General features: G+C 43.4%; 1 protein-coding gene across 2 annotated transcripts in view; it reads left to right on the top strand.

Moving 5' to 3' along the window:
- The window catches only part of DOCK1 (dedicator of cytokinesis 1), a 264142-nt gene that overhangs the window by 28132 nt on the left and 215420 nt on the right, over positions 1 to 20590 (top strand). Inside the window, exons 5-18 of one of the 2 annotated variants that reach the window (XM_032117142.1) lie at positions 1063 to 1159; positions 3820 to 3968; positions 7404 to 7539; positions 8317 to 8474; positions 9168 to 9249; positions 9945 to 10080; positions 10406 to 10478; positions 12223 to 12365; positions 14546 to 14671; positions 15831 to 15955; positions 16226 to 16324; positions 17004 to 17076; positions 18469 to 18572; positions 18932 to 19115. In XM_032117142.1, coding sequence (XP_031973033.1) covers positions 1063 to 1159; positions 3820 to 3968; positions 7404 to 7539; positions 8317 to 8474; positions 9168 to 9249; positions 9945 to 10080; positions 10406 to 10478; positions 12223 to 12365; positions 14546 to 14671; positions 15831 to 15955; positions 16226 to 16324; positions 17004 to 17076; positions 18469 to 18572; positions 18932 to 19115 — 1685 coding nt within the window. The remainder of the gene's footprint in view (positions 1 to 1062; positions 1160 to 3819; positions 3969 to 7403; positions 7540 to 8316; positions 8475 to 9167; positions 9250 to 9944; positions 10081 to 10405; positions 10479 to 12222; positions 12366 to 14545; positions 14672 to 15830; positions 15956 to 16225; positions 16325 to 17003; positions 17077 to 18468; positions 18573 to 18931; positions 19116 to 20590) is intronic. The other variant, XM_032117143.1, reaches the window with a different exon arrangement.

Below are 20590 nucleotides of genomic sequence, written 5' to 3'. Positions count from 1 at the left end.
CATGAGGTTGCTGCATAATGACATCTTTCTTGCTGATTGCAAAACTGCCTTTAAGTACCCTACTTCTGCAATATTAAAAGATCTAGCTGGTGTTTCTTACCTTTGTGGCACCTCATTTGAAAACAAATCATACAGGAACTTCGTGGTAATGAACTGAATCTTAATTTTTCATTGCAAGACCAATATTTTGAAAAAAAGAATTACAGGGGAGTATTGTGATGTTGTAGGTTGGGCACATCTGGTTTTATTCTAGGTTGTTTCTTGTAAAAGAAATACCTCGGTGATGTTACAGTGAGGTGTGTTTTGATATCCTTGTGAATGTAGAAATGAGGAGAGGCTGGGAAGAGTTCTCAAGGGTGTGGAGTGATAAGATGAGAGGGGGAAGATTTAGATGGGAGATTGGGCAGGAATTGTTCCCTGGGAGGGTGGGCAGGCCCTGGCACAGGGTGCCCAGAGCAGCTGGGGCTGCCCCTGGATCCCTGGCAGTGCCCAAGGCCAGGCTGGACATTGGGGCTGGGAGCAGCCTGGGACAGTGGGAGGTGTCCCTGCCCAAGGCAGGGGGTGGATCAAGATCATCTTTAAGATCCCTTCCAACCCAAACCATTCCATGATTCCATAATCTCAGCCCATCAAAATACCCTTTATGTGCTATGGCTGTACTGGTGTCCAGTGCTTCAATATCTGATCATATCTTATTTTTGCTTATAAATTTATAGTAAGTGATGCTAATTCCAACCCAGTTTTATTCAGTTCCCTTTGGAAATGAACAGTTCTTCCCTAGGAATGATTCTAGGTTAGGTGATTTTGATTAGATATCAGCACAAAAGTTTTCACAGAAGAGGCCACCAAGCCTTGGCCCAGGCTGCTCTGTGCTGTGGTGGAGTCACCATTCCTGGAACTGCTCACAAAATGTGTGGATGTGGCATGTGGGGACATGGCTTAGTGGAGACCGTGGTGGTGCTGATTGCACTCAATGACCTTAAAGCTCCTTTCAGCCCTTAATTCTGTGATTCTTCATTCTGCTGCTTAATTCAGCCTCATTTTTTCCTTCTTCCTCTTCAGCCAACATGAGACAGTGATCCCCAGCGAGCTGCCCCTGATCCAGGAGGTCACCACCACACTGAGGGAATGGTCTGTCATCTGGAGGCAGCTCTATGTGGTATGTGCAGCTCAGGAAAACGTTGACACTGGGAGAGCTTGATGGGAAAAGTGGTGCTGGGAAAGGTGCAGGGAGATGCAGGAAGGAGCTGCTATTTATGAAGGAATCATTATTGAAATTCCCCTTGTGGTGTTGTTTCTAAATGCTACTTGCAGTGCTGAAAATCTGTGTAGCATCATCTCTGTTAAAGCACAAATCTCAGCAGCGATTCTCCTGCCTGTTTCTTCAAATCCCTTTCTTTTCTTGTGCAGAATCAGGGTTTTTTTTGAGTGTTACCTTGATCTAGCAATAATCTGTTAAGCAATTATGACCCCTTTTTCATGTGGGTTCTATTATAGAAAACATGATTTTTCAGGTGTATACAGATTGGGAGTAATTTAACATGTAATTTTAGTAAAGAAATTTAAAAAATAGTTTTCAGTCTTTTTCTTTAGACTGTTGGTCTGTGTTATGGAATAATAGAGTATTTATTGTTGAATTTGTGGGTGTAAACTGAAAGCTTTGTAAATTTATCAGTGTAGGCCTTTAACTTCTCAGTATTCCTTTACTTGAAGTTGATTGCTCCCAAATTATTGACACCTTAACTTGCATCCCTGTTTATTTTGATATGCTAAGGTTCCAAACACATAAGAATATATTCTTAGAAATTTGTACACATAATTATTGATAGTCTCTCAGAAGGGAACGTAGAAAAACAGAGATGAAAGTGCACATAAGTGAGATCAAGAGTTCAAACCTACATTTAAAAGCCCAGCTCAGCTGTAAAGCAAGGCCTGCTGTGGGATTTAAGGTACCTGGCTCACACTTCTGATGCTCTCATTGTGCAAGGTCACTGTAACAAGATAATGGGAACATGAAATTCCTTTATTTAAAGCAGGGTTTAATGCAGTCTTTGTTTCCCATAAATATGTTTGAAATCTTGTATCATAAAAGTGCAAGCTGTGTAATGAAGACACCGAGTGGTAATGAAGATGTTTGTGCTGACTAATGTGGCTTTTAATCACAACCATGAAAATAAAGATTAGGAGTAAGAGTGTAATGGAAATGATGTAGTGTGGCAATAGAGAAGGTGAAGGATAATATCTTCTATGAAAAGAAACAGATTATGTATTGAAGAGGGATCTTTAAGGTGTTGGAATAGCAGGGAGTTGTGTGCTGAGGAGCAGGGAAGAAGTAGACAGGCAGAAATAAAAGCAGGAGGAGCAGAATCTCGGGAGGGCGCTGAGAAGAGCTTTGCCCTTGGTTCTACTGCTGTAGAATCCCAAAATGGTTTGGGATGGAAGGGATTTTAAAGCCCATTCAGTGCCAGCCTGGCCTTGGACACTTCCAGGGTGGGAAGTGGGGCTTGGAGCACCCTGGGATAGGGGAAGGTGTCCCTGCCCGTGGCAGGGGGTGGCCCTGGGTTGGCTTTAAGGTCCTTTCCAAACCATCCCACTCTATGATTCCATGATAAACAATACTTCAGTGCTTTGCTAATAATTTGGAATCCAAGAGCAGGCAATCAAGGGAGGTTTGGTTCACTGGAGGCAGCTGGTTTCAGACTGGGCAGTCTGCAGCTTTGAGGGATATTCCATGCTGTCCATGCCTTGCATATCAAAACCCATTAAAGGGCCACATTTATGTCTTGAATCAGTTTGTAATTTGTGTTTGAATCTTGAATGGATGTTCAGATTTTGTTTGCAGAGAGCAGGGGATGTTTCCCATCTCTGTGGTTTGATTGCCTGCAGCCTCGAAAATCAGGAACCTCTTCCCCATTTGGATTTGTCTGTATTTAGCTTCCAGCCATATGTGCCTGTTGTGTCTTTCTCTGCTACATTAAAGAGCTTTTAATAATGGGTATTTTCTCTCTGTGAAGATTCTCCCACTATAATCAAGCCAGCTTTTAGATAATCTGAACAGACTGAAGTCTTTAAGTTTCACAGTTAGATATCCTTTTCCCAGACTCTTGGAGTCGTTATGTTCTTTTCCTGCATCTTCTGCATTTTTTCCTTGGCTTTTCTTTTTCAGTGGAGAATTTTATTGTAATTATTTAATTATTCCTAGCTTAGCTGAATGTTGCCAAGGAAAGTTTGTGTGTGCTGCTGGCAGTATTTAATATCCACAGTTCCAGGCTTTATAAGCAATTCAGGTATTTAACTTCCTATCAAGTTTAGGTCTTTTCCTGGTGTTTCACTGTCCTTTAAAAGTTACCTGTGGGCTTGTATGGCATTGATGTGCACAGTGAGGGATTTTGAAGTGTCATTGTGGAGATGTAACCAGGGAAGGGAAGGATTCTCCCATCTGTTGCAGATGGGCTATTGCAGAACTTGAGCCTCTTGCTGTCCAAATGCACCATTTTCAGTCCTGCTCTGCTCAGTGCAGAGGGTCACTGAATAAAGCTACCCTAGGAATCAATAAAAGGACATTTTCCCCTTGAATGCCTGAAAGCAGCATGACCCAGGTTTTAGGGTAACATGAAAACAAACATTTATCCCTATTTAGCTCCTTAAAGCTGAGTGCAGGACTCTGGATATTTGGTGTTCTGTGCTGTAGGAAGTGAGGCTCCTGCTTCAGAGCTCTTGTAGACTTACCCTTTGAATTCATATTTATAATTGCAGTTTATCCTGTGTATTCACAAGCCTTCAAACCTGATTTCTCCCCATTTTTCCCCCCCAAAACAGCAGGACAACAGGGAGATGTTCCGCAGCGTCCGGCACATGATTTACGACCTGATTGAGTGGAGATCCCAAATCCTCTCTGGGACCCTGCCCCAAGATGAGCTCAAGGAGCTGAAAAAGAAAGTGACTGCCAAAATTGATTATGGCAACAGGTTTGTGAACAGCATCTTCCAAGTTTTTCTGCCTGCAACCAGATCACCCTGTGTAAGATACATCAGCTGTCAAGGACTTCTTGCAGGATTCCTTTTTTTCCTGTAGTTGTAGAGATGAAATATTTGTGTACTCACACTTCTGTTACAACAGGATAAAGATGGAAGTTGATGCAGCATCTTTAAAGTAAAACATGTAAAGTGGAATCCATCTCTCTCTCCTGATGCTTTCATCAGTTTGATGCTGGTATGAGCTATAATTTTTTAAGGCCAATTCAAAAGTGCAAAAAACCCCAGAATTTTAAACTCCGCTTGCTTCTGCAGCACAAACCATTGTCACCCTCTGAGCACCACCAGCTGCCTGTGCCCTCGAGTCACTCAGCTGTAATGTGATGTTGAAGGATTTGGCTCAGAAGCATCATGTAGCTCTTGGTTCCTCTCCCTCCACAGGATCCAGCTGGTAGCAGAAGATTAACAGGGAGATTTCATAAAAGAACGGAGCCATTTAGCACAAGAGAGTGGAAGTTGGGAAGGAAATCCTGACCCAAAAGAGACAGCAGTGCAGGTTGCACGTGTTGGGATATTTTAGTGATTCAGATGTGTTCTTGATGCCTTTTCTTGGCCTTAAAATCAAGAGTCAAACACGGTTAGAAGGGAAAAAGGGATTTTGCCTTGGTATTTATTTTAAGGATCCTTAGGTGCACACATTTAGCAGATCTATCAAAGATTCCCCAATGAGAGGCTCGAGTGAGCCCCCCTCCCCAAGGAACCTTCCCCTGGATGGTTCTATCTTGGTTTACAGACTGTGTTCTGGAGAGGACCTTGGGCTCTGGGGCACACTGATCCCTGGCTGCGAAGCTTCTAAAATGTTGAGTCTCTCAGCTTAACAAGTGCAAGAATGCAGGCACAAAGCACTGAGAATACAGGAGTTGTAAAAAGGTGTGTAACAGGTGTAAAAGAAAAGACAAAAAATCTTCATGGCATCATTCTCACCCCAGGCAGCCAGCTGGGTTTCAGCACAATTTCTGTAAATAAAAGTTTTAGGTTATAACTTGTCTATACAGTTATGCCTTCCCATAAAGGAGAAATCAAATCTTACTCTTCATCATTTGAAGAGTGTTTTGAATACTGAGAGACAAATGTTGTAGTGCTACTTTCCAGTGTTACCCATCTTGTGGAATTCTGTTGTCCTGCACACCTGGGGAGTGAAAAAGTTTTCACCAACCCAGTCTTTAAATTCTTTGAGATGCAGATATCCCATCATATTTCAGCTATTTGTGTTTAGTTCCTTAAGAGCTGCCAGATTTGCAGTATTTCTGCTCGGGTACTTTATCAGCAAAAGCTGATTTAAAAAAAAAAAAAAAGCTGATTAAAAAAAATTTAAAAAGAAAAAAATATTAAACAATTTTTAATAAAAATTAATAACTGCATTCAGTCAGTAATTATCATCTGTTATCTGAGATATGGACGGTGGCAACTCTGCAGACGATTAACCAGATGTTGTTGGGATTATTTGTTTGGCTACTGGATTTTACCATCTGCCCAAGGAGTTGGTAAAAGTTGCTCTGAATAACCTCCAGATGCTGAGCCTTCAAACACAGTGGAACATCTTGTGCTGTGCTTTGTATTCCTCGTGTTCTGATGGCCTAATTAAGTGATCAGAGCGTTCTCTGGGGAGTGCAGGAGGGAGGTGAATGTGAACTTCTGAGTAAATCCTCACCACTGAAAGAGAACATATGTTTCTAATAAAATCCTGCATTCACTTGTGCTTAAAAGAAGCATGAATGGGGATTTTAGGATCCAGACAGAATGAATTCATGATCTGCTTTAGAAATACTAGGTGATCTTTAAGGTCCCAACCCAAATAATTCTAAATGTTTTCTGTCCTAATCATATCCTCACTTTTCCTGACTTGTGAAACACTGGTTTGTAAATAAGATTTCTTCCTTCTATAAATATAGGCAGAAGTTTTGCAGCATATTGTCAGAATAACTGAGGAAGCAAAAATGGCCTTAGGAATCTGTATTTTAATATCTTTCTGAAATTAGGTCAGGTAAATTTTGTTGTGAAAACGCTTTTTTTTTTGGTTCAGTTGCAGATATCTGTAACTGGGACGCTTAAGAAACAAATACTCAGATTTTTTTCCCAAGCATCATTTGCAAGTTAAAGGCTAAAACAAAGGAATCAAAGGAGGGTTTGCTTTGACTTCTTTGGCAGTCTGTGCAAACAGTGGTGTGTGGTAGTCTGGGTTATGAGTCTTCCCCTGAATTTCTGAGCTTTTCCCCTGGCCCAGGCAGTTTCCTCATGGAAGCACTGCAGGACTGACAGTTCCAGTGCTGTGTGGGTGTTTCTCCTGCTGTGGCTGCTGGCCAGGGAGCAGTAGTAGGGAGGAGGAAAACATCTTTGGCTGCCTTTCTGTTTGGTTTCGATGATGAAACCATTTTCTCACCAGGAAATTCATCTGGGAGCGTGATGTTCTGGGGATGCTGGAGAATTTTGTGGTGGCTGAGTCCAGAGCAGAGCTTAGGAGGTGGTGCTTAAAAATCTGCAGCTTGAGTGATGTTTGTCTCCCTTGCAGTGCAGTTAATTGGAGGGGTTTGGGTGTTGACCCCACTCAAGGGTTTAACACCTCCAGGTCTGGAAGGGGTGAGGAGGAATCCTCCAAGTCCAGGGAATTTCCTTTCAGATAAATCATGCACCCCAGTGTGACTTATCGGACACAGCAAATTTGATTTAAGCTCATTGAGCAGATGTATTTCAACCCCAAAGTTACAGCAGCTCCACTGGGAGAGCTGACCACAGGGTTTGAAGGAAACAGGGGATGCATTTATTGGGATGGAGGTGACAAGGTCAGTCTTAGGGAAGTGACCTGGTTTTCTAACCCTTGGCTCTGCTGCCAGCACTGTGGGAAATGTGGAAAAATGTGAAAAGTTTTTCCTGAGAGTGGATTTGATTATGGCAGAAACCTTCCTCTCTGCAGAAGATAATTGTGGATGTCAACACCCTGCTGACAGAAATCTGCCTTCTGCTCTAAATAACAGGAAACAACTTCTGCCTTACCTTGTGGGCTTTGGGTAAAACATGAGTTTGCAGTTGGAGGAGAAGGTGGAGTGGGAGACATGAGCTGTGTGTGGTGGGACTTGATTGTTCAGACTGTTGGATAAATCAGAGGAGGAGCCCAAGTCCCTGGCAAATTTATTTGTTCAAGAAATTGCTTCCCCAGCTGTTGTGCTGTTTCATTTCCATCAGTTCTCCCTGTGCTGTGGGAATAAGTGCCTTGGATCTCCAGGGTTGCTGACATGTTAAATTGCATTATCATGTCTCACATAATTTCTTTTCCATGGTGTGTCAGGTGTGCAGGTTGAACACTTGACAGGTGTTTTTTAGGCATTCCTTTGAGCGCCGCTAATCCACAACCATTTCTTCTGTCTTGTTTAGGATTCTGGATTTGGATCTGGTGGTTAGAGATGAAGATGGCAACATTTTGGACCCAGAGCAGACCAGCACCATCAGCCTTTTCAGAGCACATGAAATAGCTTCCAAGCAAGTGGAAGAGAGGCTACAGGAGGAAAAAGTGAGAGATACTGTGGCTTTTCCCTGTGAAACACAAGGCTGTAAACTAATTGGATGGCTGTTATTTTTAGCATTGGTAATGAGGGATTTGATGTGTTTATGAAGAATTATCAGGCTTAAACATTTTGTAGGAACTTTTATGTCTTAGGCTGGTTTTTTTTCATCCTTTAAAGGGTTTAGCAGAATTGATGGTTCAGACCTATATGACAAAATGAGGTGCATTTGTAGGTTAATACCAGAGATGTGCATGTGAGAGGTTTGTAAGTTAGGTTGTCATCAGTTTGTTTCAGAATCACAAAGAAAAAAATCCTATTCTTGTGTGGTTTCTTTATGCCAATCCTAAAAACTTGCTTTTGAAATAAAAAGGGCAGATTTAAAGCCCTTCTCAGTCTTGAATTGTCAGCAACTTGCAGTTCAAAATCCTTATTTTTAAAAGGAAGAACTTTTCTGTTTCTTTTTCTGTTGTGTGTTCCTGTTTTTTTTCAGACATATTTGAGGCTCAATTTTTTTCTCCATTTGTTTCTCTCTACTTAGCAAGTGAAGATTTCTTTTCTCTCGTTTTTCTCTTCTTTTTTTTAAACTTTCTCCTGATGGTGTGGCATCTCAAAGACAGATCCAGGAAATGCTGTCTGTCATAAAACTTAACAGAAAAAAGATCACAAGAGCAGACACTCAATGGAAACCTCCTCCTCTTCTTTCTGGAAGCTTTTAGTAAAGTTTTACAGCAGTTGGATGTCTGTTGGGCTAAGTTAAACTTTATTTTGTTCTTGAATTGCAGTCTCAGAAGCAGAATATTGATATCAACAGACAAGCCAAGTTTGCTGCCACTCCTTCGTTTGCTTTATTTGTAAATTTAAAAAACGTAGTGTGTAAAATAGGAGAAGATGCTGAAGTCCTGATGTCTCTGTATGACCCACTGGAATTAAAATTCATCAGGTTAGTGCCATTTTTATCTGTGCTTACTCAGGGATAGCAGTGAGGTAGTTTTGGGGCTTAGCAAAGTCAGGTTTGTGTGAAAGGCAGAGGCAGGTGCCTTCAGCTGGGGCACGTTTCAGGGTCGTGCTGTGCTTGTGGTTCCCCCAGAGCAGATGGGAAATCAGAGGTGAACACGCCTGCAAGGGCTGTGCCCTCGCTGAGCTGCAAAAATTCCCACACTTGGGTGCTGAGGAGGTGCTTTCTTTATAAAAACTGTCTGCACTAAGGGAAATGGCAGCTCTCTGCTCAGTATTCGTGTGTTTAGGATGAGGAGATTGGGTTCAAGAGTCTTCTGTAAAGTCTGAAGTTGACTTTATCTGCTTATGTTAAAGAGCATTCAGTGATAGGATATGGGGGAATGACTTTAAGAGGAAAGAGGGTAGATTTAGATGGGATATTGGGAAGAAATCCTTTCCTGGGAAGAAATCCTTTCCTGGGTTTCCCAGAGCAGCTGGGGCTGCCCCTGGATCCCTGGCAGTGCCCAAGGCCAGGCTGGACACTGGGGCTGGGAGCAGCCTGGGACAGTGGGAGGTGTCCCTGCCCATGGCAGGGGTGATGGGGTGGTCTTTAAGGTCCGTTCTAACCTAAACCACTCTGTGATTCTGTTGCTCTGTGATTTAAACAAAAAGTCCTCCAAACACTGTTTCTTTTCAGTGAGAACTACCTGGTGAGGTGGTCGAGCTGTGGCCTCCCCAAGGACATTGACAGACTGCACAACCTGCGGGCCGTGTTCACCGTGAGTGCCCCGCCCCGAGCGCTGCCCTCCAGCGCCTGGGACGCACACGGGAGGGGGAATGAGCTGGGTGTGAACAGTGTGGGGACACCTCTGCAGGGGGGAGACAGAGCTGGAGAGGGGCTCTGGACCAAGGGATGGAGGGACAGGACACAGGGAACGGCTTCCCGCTGCCAGAGGGCTGGGCTGGATGGGAGATTGGGCAGGAATTGTTCCCTGGGAGGGTGGGCAGGCCCTGGCACAGGGTGCCCAGAGCAGCTGGGGCTGCCCCTGGATCCCTGAAAGTGCCCAAGGCCAGGTTGGAGCAGCCTGGGACAGTGGAAGGTGTCCCTCCTCGTTGCTAGGGCTGGAACAAGATGATTTTTAAGGTCCCTTTCAACCCCAAGCATTCCACGATTCTGTGCTGGCGAAGGTTCACATGAGACATTTCTCTCAAGCAGCTGCTAAATATTCTCAACACCTGGCTAAAACCAAAGTAAATTTTTGAATTTTTGGCTTACTATAAATGGTTTGACCTCCTAAGCAATTGATTTACACAGAACTCCAGTGAGATACTTAAGTATTGTTACAAAAACTGCTCTACTCTGAGAGCACTTTGTGTTAGAGGTGTGCACAGTGAGCACCAAACCCTCAGCCTACTGAAATGGAATTTGAAATGCAACTATTAGAAAGCAACCTGATGTTCCTGCTGTTTGTAGGACCTGGGCAGCAAAGACCTGAAGAGAGAGAAGATCAGTTTTGTGTGTCAGATTGTGCGCGTGGGCAGGATGGAGCTGCGGGACAACAACACCAGGAAGCTCACGTCGGGGCTGCGCAGACCCTTCGGGGTGGCAGGTACCTCTGGGATGGATCTCTCCATATCCTATTAAATCTTTTCCATAGAAATTGGGTGGTGGAGCTGCTGTGGGGTTGTATAAACTCAAGAGTAGTTCCAAATCTCATCAGACTGGTTGCTGTGTCCTAGACATTACCTTCCAGGGCTTGTGGTAGCTGAGATGCCAAAGCTTATTTGCTGCACCATGTTATTCCATAGACAATTCTGAAATTCCACAGCTGAGAATTCCAACCCTCTTCTGAGTCACTGTTGCTTCAGTTCCCCAGGGTGTTCCCTCTTCCTACATTGATCAGTTCATTCAGTGCCCTTGGTTTCTCTTTGCAGTGATGGATGTTACTGACATCATTAACGGGAAGGTTGATGATGAGGACAAGCAGCACTTCATCCCATTCCAGCCGTAAGTAGGGAGCAGTTTCATGAGCAAGCAGAAGTGAAAAAAACCAAGATTTTAACTTTGATTTAAAAAAAAAAAAAAAAGCCAATATTTTAAGTTAATTTATTTCCATGGGGTATTTTATCCTGAGTAATAGTTGCTAATACTTCTTCTCGATAATTTCCTGTTATTTATAATTGCTAGCCCCAGAAACTTTGGGGATTTTTTTGAGTTTAAAGTATGCATTCCCAGTTTTGAAGGCTTGTTTTCTTTTTGTTTAAAGATGTCAGGGTGAGAATGTATAAGGGGTGAAATGCTCAAAGTAAGTTCATTGCTGGTTTAGCTCTGCCTGAGATCCATAAAGATCATGCTCCATCCATAGATCCTCAGGTTTTAATTCCATGAAGTGAGCAAAGGTAGAAGGGATAAGGCAAATAAATTCAAATAAAGTATGGATGCTTAGTTTTGTGGGAAATGCTGGCCTGCCATCTGTTCCAAAAGGCAAAACATAGTTATGGGAGCTAAATTTCTTGATTAAAACACTGAGGGATAGTCAGAGGGGTTTTAATAATATTTTTTTTAAAAGCTTGAAATAATGAAATCTTAAATTAATTTTATTTTGAGAAATAGGCATAATTCAGGAAGCCCTCATGGTTTGAAGGTGGAAGGCTGGTGAGGGGACTGCAAGGTGTGCAGGTGCTGCAGGGATAGGGGGTGTTAATGAGAAAATCAAAGTACAATTCCATTTTTCAAGGAAAATGGGTTTTGGGGAAGAGAAGGATATGTTTGTGTGGTAAACAATCGCAAAGTTGTTTTTCAGCAAGTGTGGAAGTACGGAATGGAAATGAACCTTTCAGAGGGGGTGCTAATGGAACATCCAGTTTTCTGCACCATTAGCACTGATTCATTTTTTCTGTTACATATACACAGAGCTGTAAAAAGATGCACAGTGTGATTTTTCTTTTCCCCCTGTAATAAATGAAAACACTCCCCTGCAAAAGACTATCCCAAAGAATATGAACAAGGTGCAAACAAACACAGGGTTGAACGCTGGTGTTGTTATTTCCAAGGTAGACTTGGGCTGTGTATACGAGGCACATTTTTCTCCTCATCCCATGCTTTGTTTCTGTTGTACCACATGCAATTCTGTTTTCATATCTTTGTTTGTTTGTACTCATTCACTGGCTACCAACAAAATGGCTGTCAACAGCACTTGGCAAGATTTACTCCAGTGACACCTAATGCTGCTGTTTATTTATCATCCCCATCTTCTCATTTATTCACTGAGTTTGGGTTGTCTGCTCTTCTCCTCCTTTTCCCTGTGAGATTGATGGGAGCTTTTCCTTCGGGCACTCCACCTGTGGAATGACAGAGGTGACCCTGGAGGTGTTGCAGGGCCAGTCTGCTATAAATATAAATATATATATATTTCAATATTGATATAAAAGAGCTGCCTGTGTGGGTTTTCACTGCTTAATTGGGGAATCTCAGGTGGGAGACCTCCCCCTGCTCCCTGAGGACTGTGCCTGTCCCTGAGGGAGCAGAGCCCTCACAGGTTTGCTGGACTCTCTCTGGTAGATCAGCGTTCTTCTGATTAATGATCTCCCTCTGTCTTTCTTGTTACCTTTCCTGTCCTTTGTCCTGCGTTGACTAATAAATACTCTTTGTCACAACTATGATACAATCTTTTGTGTTCCCTTGTCACTGTGATTTCTGGTTTTCTGTGCCCCTTTGTCTCCTGGTGTTGGTCGTCATGTGCATCCTCCAGGCTAGCGTTGGATGACGCCATTCGACACAAGCAGCTGAACATATCATCCCGTTTTTCACCCAGGGTGGCAGGGGAGAATGATTTCCTGCAGACTGTTATAAACAAAGTGATTGCTGCTAAAGAAGTCAACCACAAGGGTCAGGGTAGGTACTGCTCTTTCTATGCATCCCTGCGCCTTGATTTGCAACGAGTTGATGGTGGTTTTAATTTTGGAGTCAAAAACCAGTTGGAACGGTTTGTTCCTCTCTTCCTCCTGCCCCATAATTTTTCCCCTGCCCAGTGTGGACTCTGCATGTTGTAGTGTTGTTCATCTCTTGGATGTCTTTATATTTCTGCTGGAGAGGGTCCAGCGGAGGCCACAAAGATATTGAGTGGTCTGGACATCTCTCTGATGATGAGAGACTGAGGCAGCTGAGCCTGGTCAGTCTGCAGAGGAGGAGACTTGAGAGGGAATGTCATTATTCCATATAAACACATCCCAAGGGTGTCAGAGGATGGGGCCAGACTCTTCAGTGGTGCTCAGTGACAGGATGAGGAGCAATGGCCATAAACTAAAACACGACAAGTTTCACCTCACCGTGAGGAAGAATTTCTTTCCATGAGGGTGGCAGAGCTCTGGAGCAGCTGTCAGGGAGGGCGTGGAGTGTCCCTCTCTGGAGACATTCCCAACCCATCTGGACACATTCCTGTGTCACCTGCTCTCCTTGGCAGGACTGGATGATCTCCAGAGGTCCCTTCCAACCCCACCCATCCTGTGACTCTTGTGATTCTCTGCTGAAGGTGATGGCTCAAGGACTCAGCTCTTGTGCCTTTGAGCTGTGGATTTTTGCCTCTCCATGCTGCAGGAAGGGATATTCCCTCCCTTCTCTTCCTTCCCTGTATTTTTCCACTCTGCAGCTGCACATGCAGCATTTTACTCCTTCCCCAGAAGACCTGAGCTTGCAGGAGGGTGAGGAGGGAACCAGAGCCAGGCAACCACTCTGAAACCTTCCCCCCTACCTTCTCTAGGGCAGTGCTCTGGGCTGATTTATTGTTGTGTGTGATCTCATGATTGTGATGTGTCTGTGTCCAGTTATTCCTCTACTGGCTTCAATATTTTTGTGGAATTCTGGATTAATACGGAGTTACTCTGGTTAATGCGGAGTTTCCACCAGACACTCTTTGAATGTCTGTATCACTTCATATCTGACCAAACTCCAGGAAAATCACACACTTTTCCCTGATTTTTCTCACGAATAGCAAACAAAATTTTAAATAAACCTTATTTTTAGATTCTCCTTTAGCGAATGAGGAAAAGTTTTATCGAATTTCCTCCCCTCGCTTTCACCTGTGGCCAGTGTGTATCAAAAATGAGGAAACATTTCGGCTTCCTTGATCCATTTCAGATCCTTTCCCTAAAAGAGGGTGCCCAGGCAAACAGGAGGAGGACTGGGAGTTGTTCCTTAGCCAGTCAGTGCAGGTAGAGTTGCAGCTCAGTGAAGTAGCAGCTGTCAGAGCCACCCCTGGCAACAAGTCAGCACAGAAACTCTTACAGAGATACCATGGGAAAGACAAGCTGCCAAGTGTATGCCAAATGAATGTACAGTTAATTCTCTCACAGGGTAACCCACAATTTATTTCATGGATGAATATTTTTGTGGTGTTTTTCGTAGCTTTTAATTTTAGGATTTTCTTCTGCAAATTGCTGCTGTGATTATTTCGTGCTTAACTTGATTGCCAGCCACTTCACCAAGTGGAGGACTTCTTTGGGTTGGGTTTCTTTTTTATTTTTATGGTTTTTTTTTTTCCACTTTGGCATCTTTCTTTTTGCTGTAACAAATGTGCCTGATGTGAGTTGGCAAGCAGCAGCTTTTTAGTGGCTTCTTCTGCTGCTGAGCAGAAAAATACCAGCTCTGTGAAGCTGATGCTGTAGATTTCTGTGTGCTCAGAGCACACAACAGAAACAACTTATGGGGGTGTTGATAAATCAGTTTGGGGTATGGATCTGCTGCTATTGCTTGCTTGGAATACTGAAGTTGTTCCATGCAAATCATCCTTACTTCTTCTCTTGTTTCCCCGTAGAAGATAAACATTTCATTAAGAAGAACATGGAACATAATCAGAAATAATTCTGTTTGCTGTGCTCATATTTTTGTGGGAAGTGATGAGATCTTTTGAGTGTTCTAAAATATTTTGTAATTTTTTTTAGCAAAGGGAGGTCAGTTATCTTAATGTACCTGAATTATTTTAATATTCTTACATTTTTCGGTTTGTTAAAAGAAATCTGTAGTGTCTAAGAATAAATCCCAGCAGTTCCATAATTGTGGGTTTTTTTACACAACAGGTCTGTGGGTGACTTTGAAACTTCTTCCAGGAGATATCCATCAGATTAGGAAAGAGTTTCCACACTTAGTGGACAGGTCAACAGCAGTGGCTCGGAAAATGGGCTTTCCTGAGATTATCATGCCTGGTAAGGCACTGTGGGGATTGATGCTGCTTTGTTAGATTTTAACCTGCTTTAAATGTCTGGATCTATGGAAGGTTTTGGAGGAAAAAAATAATTAAAGATGAATTTAAGGTATGGTATGCATGGGAAAAAAAGCATCATCAAAAGATGCTGTCTCATTTAAAATAAATGTAAAATACTTCGGAAGCTCCCACCCCCTTCAAGAAGACAGGAGATCCCAGTGAGAGTGGAAATTCTCCTCTTTTCTCCCGGTTAAAAAGAATGTATACAAAGTACACACGTTGTATTATCCCCATAGCAAGGGCATATGTAAAACTTCTGTCCTGTGCTGAATCCAAAGCAGATTTTTCAGAGGCACAGGCTTGATTTAGAGATAGCAGCTCTCTTAGGGTTGGTACCAGATGTGGATAATGCCTTTGAAAGAGAGCCCCGTCATCTTTTTTTAAATACAAGTATTCTGTGCATGTTCAGCTCAGGTGTTTACAGAAAAGAAACCAAACCAAAACCCATGAAAACCAACCCAGAACTGTGGTGCTTCTCCAAATAAAAACTGCCCTGAGCAAGAGCAGAGCCTGCACTGTCCTTTGCAGGTTGATGGGCTCTGGAGGGTCCATGAGGTGTTTCCAAAGCCCATCCCAGTTCCAGGTGTCCCTGTGGCTGCTGACAGATGTCTGTCTGATGTTTTACGGTCTCTCCAGTATGGTGTGAGTGCCTCAGCACCTTGTTTGGGTCCTGTGTTGGCTCATAAACAGTCTGCCTCATGAAATTATTGGAAATCCCACGTTTCCCCAGCTTGTCTTCAAAATTCCAGTTGAATTGGGGTGGAGCTGAGGAGCATTTTAAAACACAAATCTGAATACAGCCCTCCCCTGCAACCCCCAAGCCAGCAAAAACATCAAACCTCTTCCTGATGTAACAAATTGGAGACCTCTTGTAGGCTGCTAAAATATTTTAAATTGCAAAACACCTTTGTACAGGACAAATGGCTGTGTTGAAACTTTTCCTTTCAAATGAATAATGAAAGAAGTTGTGTAAAAACAAAATAAATGGAAATGTGGTGTTTTCAATGTTTTGCTGTTGTTTCTGTGTGTCACTGGTTTCACAAATCCGTGGGTTGACTGTGAGAATTGTGGGTTATTCTGTGCTTTGCTTTCCCTTGTAGGAGATGTTCGTAATGACATTTATGTCACCTTGGTTCAGGGAGATTTTGACAAAGGCAGTAAAACCACAGCAAAGAACGTGGAAGTCACAGTGTCTGTTTATGATGAAGATGGCAAAAGATTAGAGGTACTAAAGTGTTTCATGTCTGGGGGCTTTTTGATTTTGATACTTATCTGCTTAAGCCTTTCCAACATCTGTATTTGGCAGCTTAAGGTCCCAGGTTTTATTTTCAGCCAGACTTTTGGCATCATTAAGTACATTTTGCCTTATCAATGAATGCACTTTGATACCAGTTTCATGAGGAGCATTCTCCTCACTGAATTATTTTTTGTTGATTTGGCTGAAAAAGTGGGGTTTACGTGGCATAAACGCTTCCCCTGTGGCTTGTTTTTGCAGAGTGTGATTTTTCCTGGTGCTGGTGATGAAGCCATCTCGGAGTACAAGTCAGTGATCTATTACCAAGTGAAGCAGCCTCGCTGGTTTGAGACTGTAAAGGTATTGAAACTGTTAAAATAACTTCTCTGGGTGTTAATGTGCCGTTAATACAGCTTTCAGTGGGAAACAGAACTGGGGAAATGCAGTGCTTGTGTTCAGCAGGGCAAGGAATGGCTCAGCTAAGGAAGGCTCTGACTTTTATTGCACATTGAATTTTATCTCAGCCATTGGCCAGGATGACTGTTGTGGGGAAACTCCAGCATCTCTTTAGGAATGGTTTGTTCTGTTTCCATGAAGCTGACCTAGAGGAGCAGGATATGAAGGCTGTAACACATTTGCCAGAGTGCTGGACTCATCACTGTTTGGGGAGCTGGTTGTGCTTTAAGCTTGCTCATTTTGCTGGGGCAATAATCTTTCCACTTCCCTGCCAAGTTTGGATATTGCAGAGGAGCTGATGGTGGCTTTCTGGGATACTTCCAGTCTGTCTGAGCAGTGGGAGCAGGGGCTGTGTGCTCACAAGGGGCCTTGGAGCTACTCCCCACACCAGAATTTTCACTCCAAAGCTGCCCTTGTTGTGTCCGTAGGCAGAAAGGGGCTGCTGGGGATGGCAGAGGATGGATGTGCTGCTGGGATTGTCACTCCCTGATCATTTGGAAGAGCTGAAAGATGTCTGGATGGGCTTGGGAGAGGCTGAAGGTGCTGCACTGACCATTTCCTTCCCCTGTCCCCTCGTGTGCAGGTGGCCATCCCCATCGAGGACGTGAACCGCAGCCACCTGAGGTTCACCTTCCGCCACAGATCTTCCCAGGACTGTGAGTACCTCAGCCTCTCCTTGGGAATTCCTGGCAGTGCCTGGTGCCAGTGTCTCCTGAAGCAGGGATGGCATTCCCAGTCCTGAACTGATTCATGTCATCGCTTTTAGTGCAGGATTAAATTTGTGACATTTTATTTTATGTCACATCTCAGCTCCTTTTTCCCTTTACATCTTCCTCACTCTTACCTATCCTCATCGAGTTTTTCCTTCCCTGCCCAGTTTTTTTTCTCCGAAGGGAATAAATGGGATTTTTTACTAGGTTACTAATGGAATAAAGCTTTCCATTAGTAATTCAGAGGGTTGTGGTATTCTGTACCTTAGGGGTAGGGAGTAGTAAAGATCAACAAATGGGAATGTGAAAGTTTACAGTTGGCTTAGCATCAGGAATTGAAGACTTTGGGATTGAGAAACTTAGTAAAACAATTTAGATAAACACAAAAAACAAACAAAAACCCCCCAAAAAGCCAAACAACCCAGCCAAACAAAAACACAAAACAAAAAAAAAACCCACCCAAAAATGGTATGGCAACAAAAAACATCCTCAAGACAAGAATGATAATTCTTAAGGAAAACAATATGCCAAAAGTCAGTGCCAGTATTATCAGAATCATGATTGTGTGCTACAAATCAATAGAGTCAGAAATGTTCTTATGATGGCTCAAATATTTAGGTTGGCCACAGCCTAAATATTTAAGAGGTCGTTCCTAAATATTAAGAGGAGCCCCTTCCAGGGCTTTCTCTTAAGGCTCCTTGGGCTGTCTGAGGTAATGCCACTTTCCTTCTGGCTTTACTTCTCAACTTTGTGATCTCTCCTTCCTCTGTTGCTTTGTTTTTTTAAACTTTTGCCAATAGATTTGGGCAAGAACAAAGCAAATGCATTTTCTAGTTCCTGTTGGCTGCAGAATGGGTCAGCTTTCAAAAAAGCTCAGGCGCTTCATCTGCGATTACAGATCCAGTTTCTGTTTTGCTTCTAATGTTCCCCCTTCAAATGTGTGTCCTCAGGGCTCTGTGCTCTGATGAGATCCTCAGTGCTGCTGTTCAGATCTTTATTCCAGCTCCCAAACACTGCCATTCTTCTAAAAACCTGAGCTTTCCAAATGCATCACATTTCTGGTTTGTTTTTAAAAAGTTGCCTTAATAAAGCTTTCCAAAAGAACAGACAGAATAGAAAAATGGAGCATCTGGTTACTGTTGATATGTTCTTTTTTTTTTTTTTTTTTGGTTCTATCTTGCTTTTAGTAGACTTCCCCAATTTCTTGTACACTTAATTTACAGGAGAATCTTTGCTGTGGTCACTCACTGGCAGGTTGTCCATGTCTGTGGGATTTAGGTGTGCTGACTGTAGAAGTATCAAATAATTATGTGGTGATTTGTCTTTTTTTTGTAACAGCCAAAGATAAATCTGAGAAAATATTTGCTCTGGCATTTGTGAAGCTCATGAGATACGATGGGACAACTCTGAGAGATGGAGAGCACGACCTTATAGTTTACAAGGTAGAATTTTGACTTCCCAGTGGGGAAGCTCCACTGATTGACTTCTGGGGAATTCTGTTCCAGAATTACACAGGAAAATGTGTTTTGAATTCCTCTGTTAAATCAAACTAAGCAGCAAGTCATGGGTAGTTGGTTTATATGGGTGATTGAGTATGGGTGATTGAATATGGGTGATTGAGTGTTAAACCTTGAATATGTTTTAATTTCAAAGGCATTTGTTGTTGAGTTTTTTTGTGGATTGGGAAAAGTGAATTTGATGGCTCCAAACCTAAGAAAATTCAGTATAAATGTTAAAATTTTCTTATTACTGAGATTTTGACTGGGTATTTTCTCCTGCTGTGTTTCAAACATCACTGTAGGCAGAAGCCAAGAAGCTGGAGGATGCCTCGACCTATCTCAGTCTGCCATCCACGAAAATAGAGCTGGAGGAAAAGGGACATTCAGCAACAGGGAAGAGCATGCAGAACCTTGGCAGCTGCACCATCAGCAAAGACTCTTTCCAGATTTCCACTCTGGTCTGTTCAACAAAACTGACCCAGAATGGTGAGTTCCCAGAACTGCTCCTCACAGCAGGATTGGGATCTGTGTGCTGGCTTTGCTGCCTTCTCCATCCCCATTCCATGGGAATGGGTGGTGGCTGTTTGCCGCAAGGTCCTGGATTGAATTGGGTGGGTGAGTGTGTGAACTATCCAACCTTTTCTCTCTGTTTTGCTCCAGAGCAGTCAGTGTCTGAGGAAACTTGGGATTCTGAGGTTAAGTGGAACCAGGGATATTGTTTCCCATATAGCTGAGACTCTAGCCCTGAAGAGCACTGAAAACAGGCTCTGTGGCAATTTACTTTTCCCTGAAAAGTAGCACTGAGGAAGGGGATGAATTTGCTTTCCAGAGTAGGTAGTATCAGGGCTCTGCTCCCAAACAAGCTGGTTTGTTATTCCAGGGTGCAATATCCGTATCTTGGGGCTGAGGAAAGCTTTGATGTGTTCTCCTGGTGTGCAGAAGGGATGTGAGGGGAGGATGTGTTGCCTGGAGGTCACTCTCATGTTCCCACACCTTCCCAGGAGTGGCCTTGGCCTCGTTTGTTCCTTCTAAACCCTGCCTTCTGTACATTTTCCCCATTTGTCAGCTGGCTGAGTGCATCCCAAGGCTGTGCAAAGCTGGTGGCAGCCAGCACAGCCAATATTTCACATTTCCAGCCTGTGCCCTCTGTGTAATTTCTGTGCTCCGTTGCCATGGAGCGATCCCTTGTTCTCCTGGCTGCACCAGCAGCGGAGTGGGGAGTGTGGGAGGGTCATTCCATAGGGAGTGAGTCATTCCAGGGAGCTGCTGTGACTCAGGAGGGTCTGTGGGGAGCTGGATGAGGAGGGGAGGTGGGTGGGAATGACGATGAGATTCCCACATTCCTGAGTCCCCCCTGTCCAGGGGGATGTCCCTGCTCGGGCACGGCTCCACGGCCAGCCCGGAGTTGATTGCGGTGTTTTCCAGTGGCATCTCCCAGCACATCCCGGGTGTTTCACATGCAGAGCACATCAGATCCACTGCAGTCTGGCAGGCTTGGAGCCTGGGAGGGTGCTCAGCAAAAGAATTGGGATGTGCTTGTAGGATTTCCCAGCAAAGATGGGATCGCAGCTCAACAGCAGCACAGTGGGGCCGGGGCTCGGAGAGCAGGATCCAGCATCTGGAATTAAACTGCTTTTTGTTGGAACATGTGTGCTGTTTTTCCCTTCAGCCTTCCCTAGTGCTTGTTAGTAGTTAAAAGTATTTCCCAGTGATCAATATATTGATGTGGCTTTCACAGAACTGCTATTAAAATTAAACCTGAGCATTGTTTGGCGCTTAATTTACATAGCGTTTGCTTTGAGGGCCTGATCTTTATTTAATGCTGCTGGTAATTGTGTTGTCTGTGAAACTTTTCCTCGGAGTTGCCAAAGTCTTTTCTCTCTCTTCAAAGTACTGTGACACTATTAAGCAAGATCCCCATGCGTCGTTGAGCAGAAAAGAAACGAAACAAAAAAACATCA

The sequence above is a fragment of the Corvus moneduloides genome, chromosome 8 (assembly GCF_009650955.1).
Source record: "Corvus moneduloides isolate bCorMon1 chromosome 8, bCorMon1.pri, whole genome shotgun sequence".
In the NCBI taxonomy this organism is placed as follows: Eukaryota; Metazoa; Chordata; class Aves; order Passeriformes; family Corvidae; genus Corvus; species Corvus moneduloides.
Note: the sequence above shows the minus strand (reverse complement) of the source record. Positions and strands in the feature narration are given on the sequence as shown.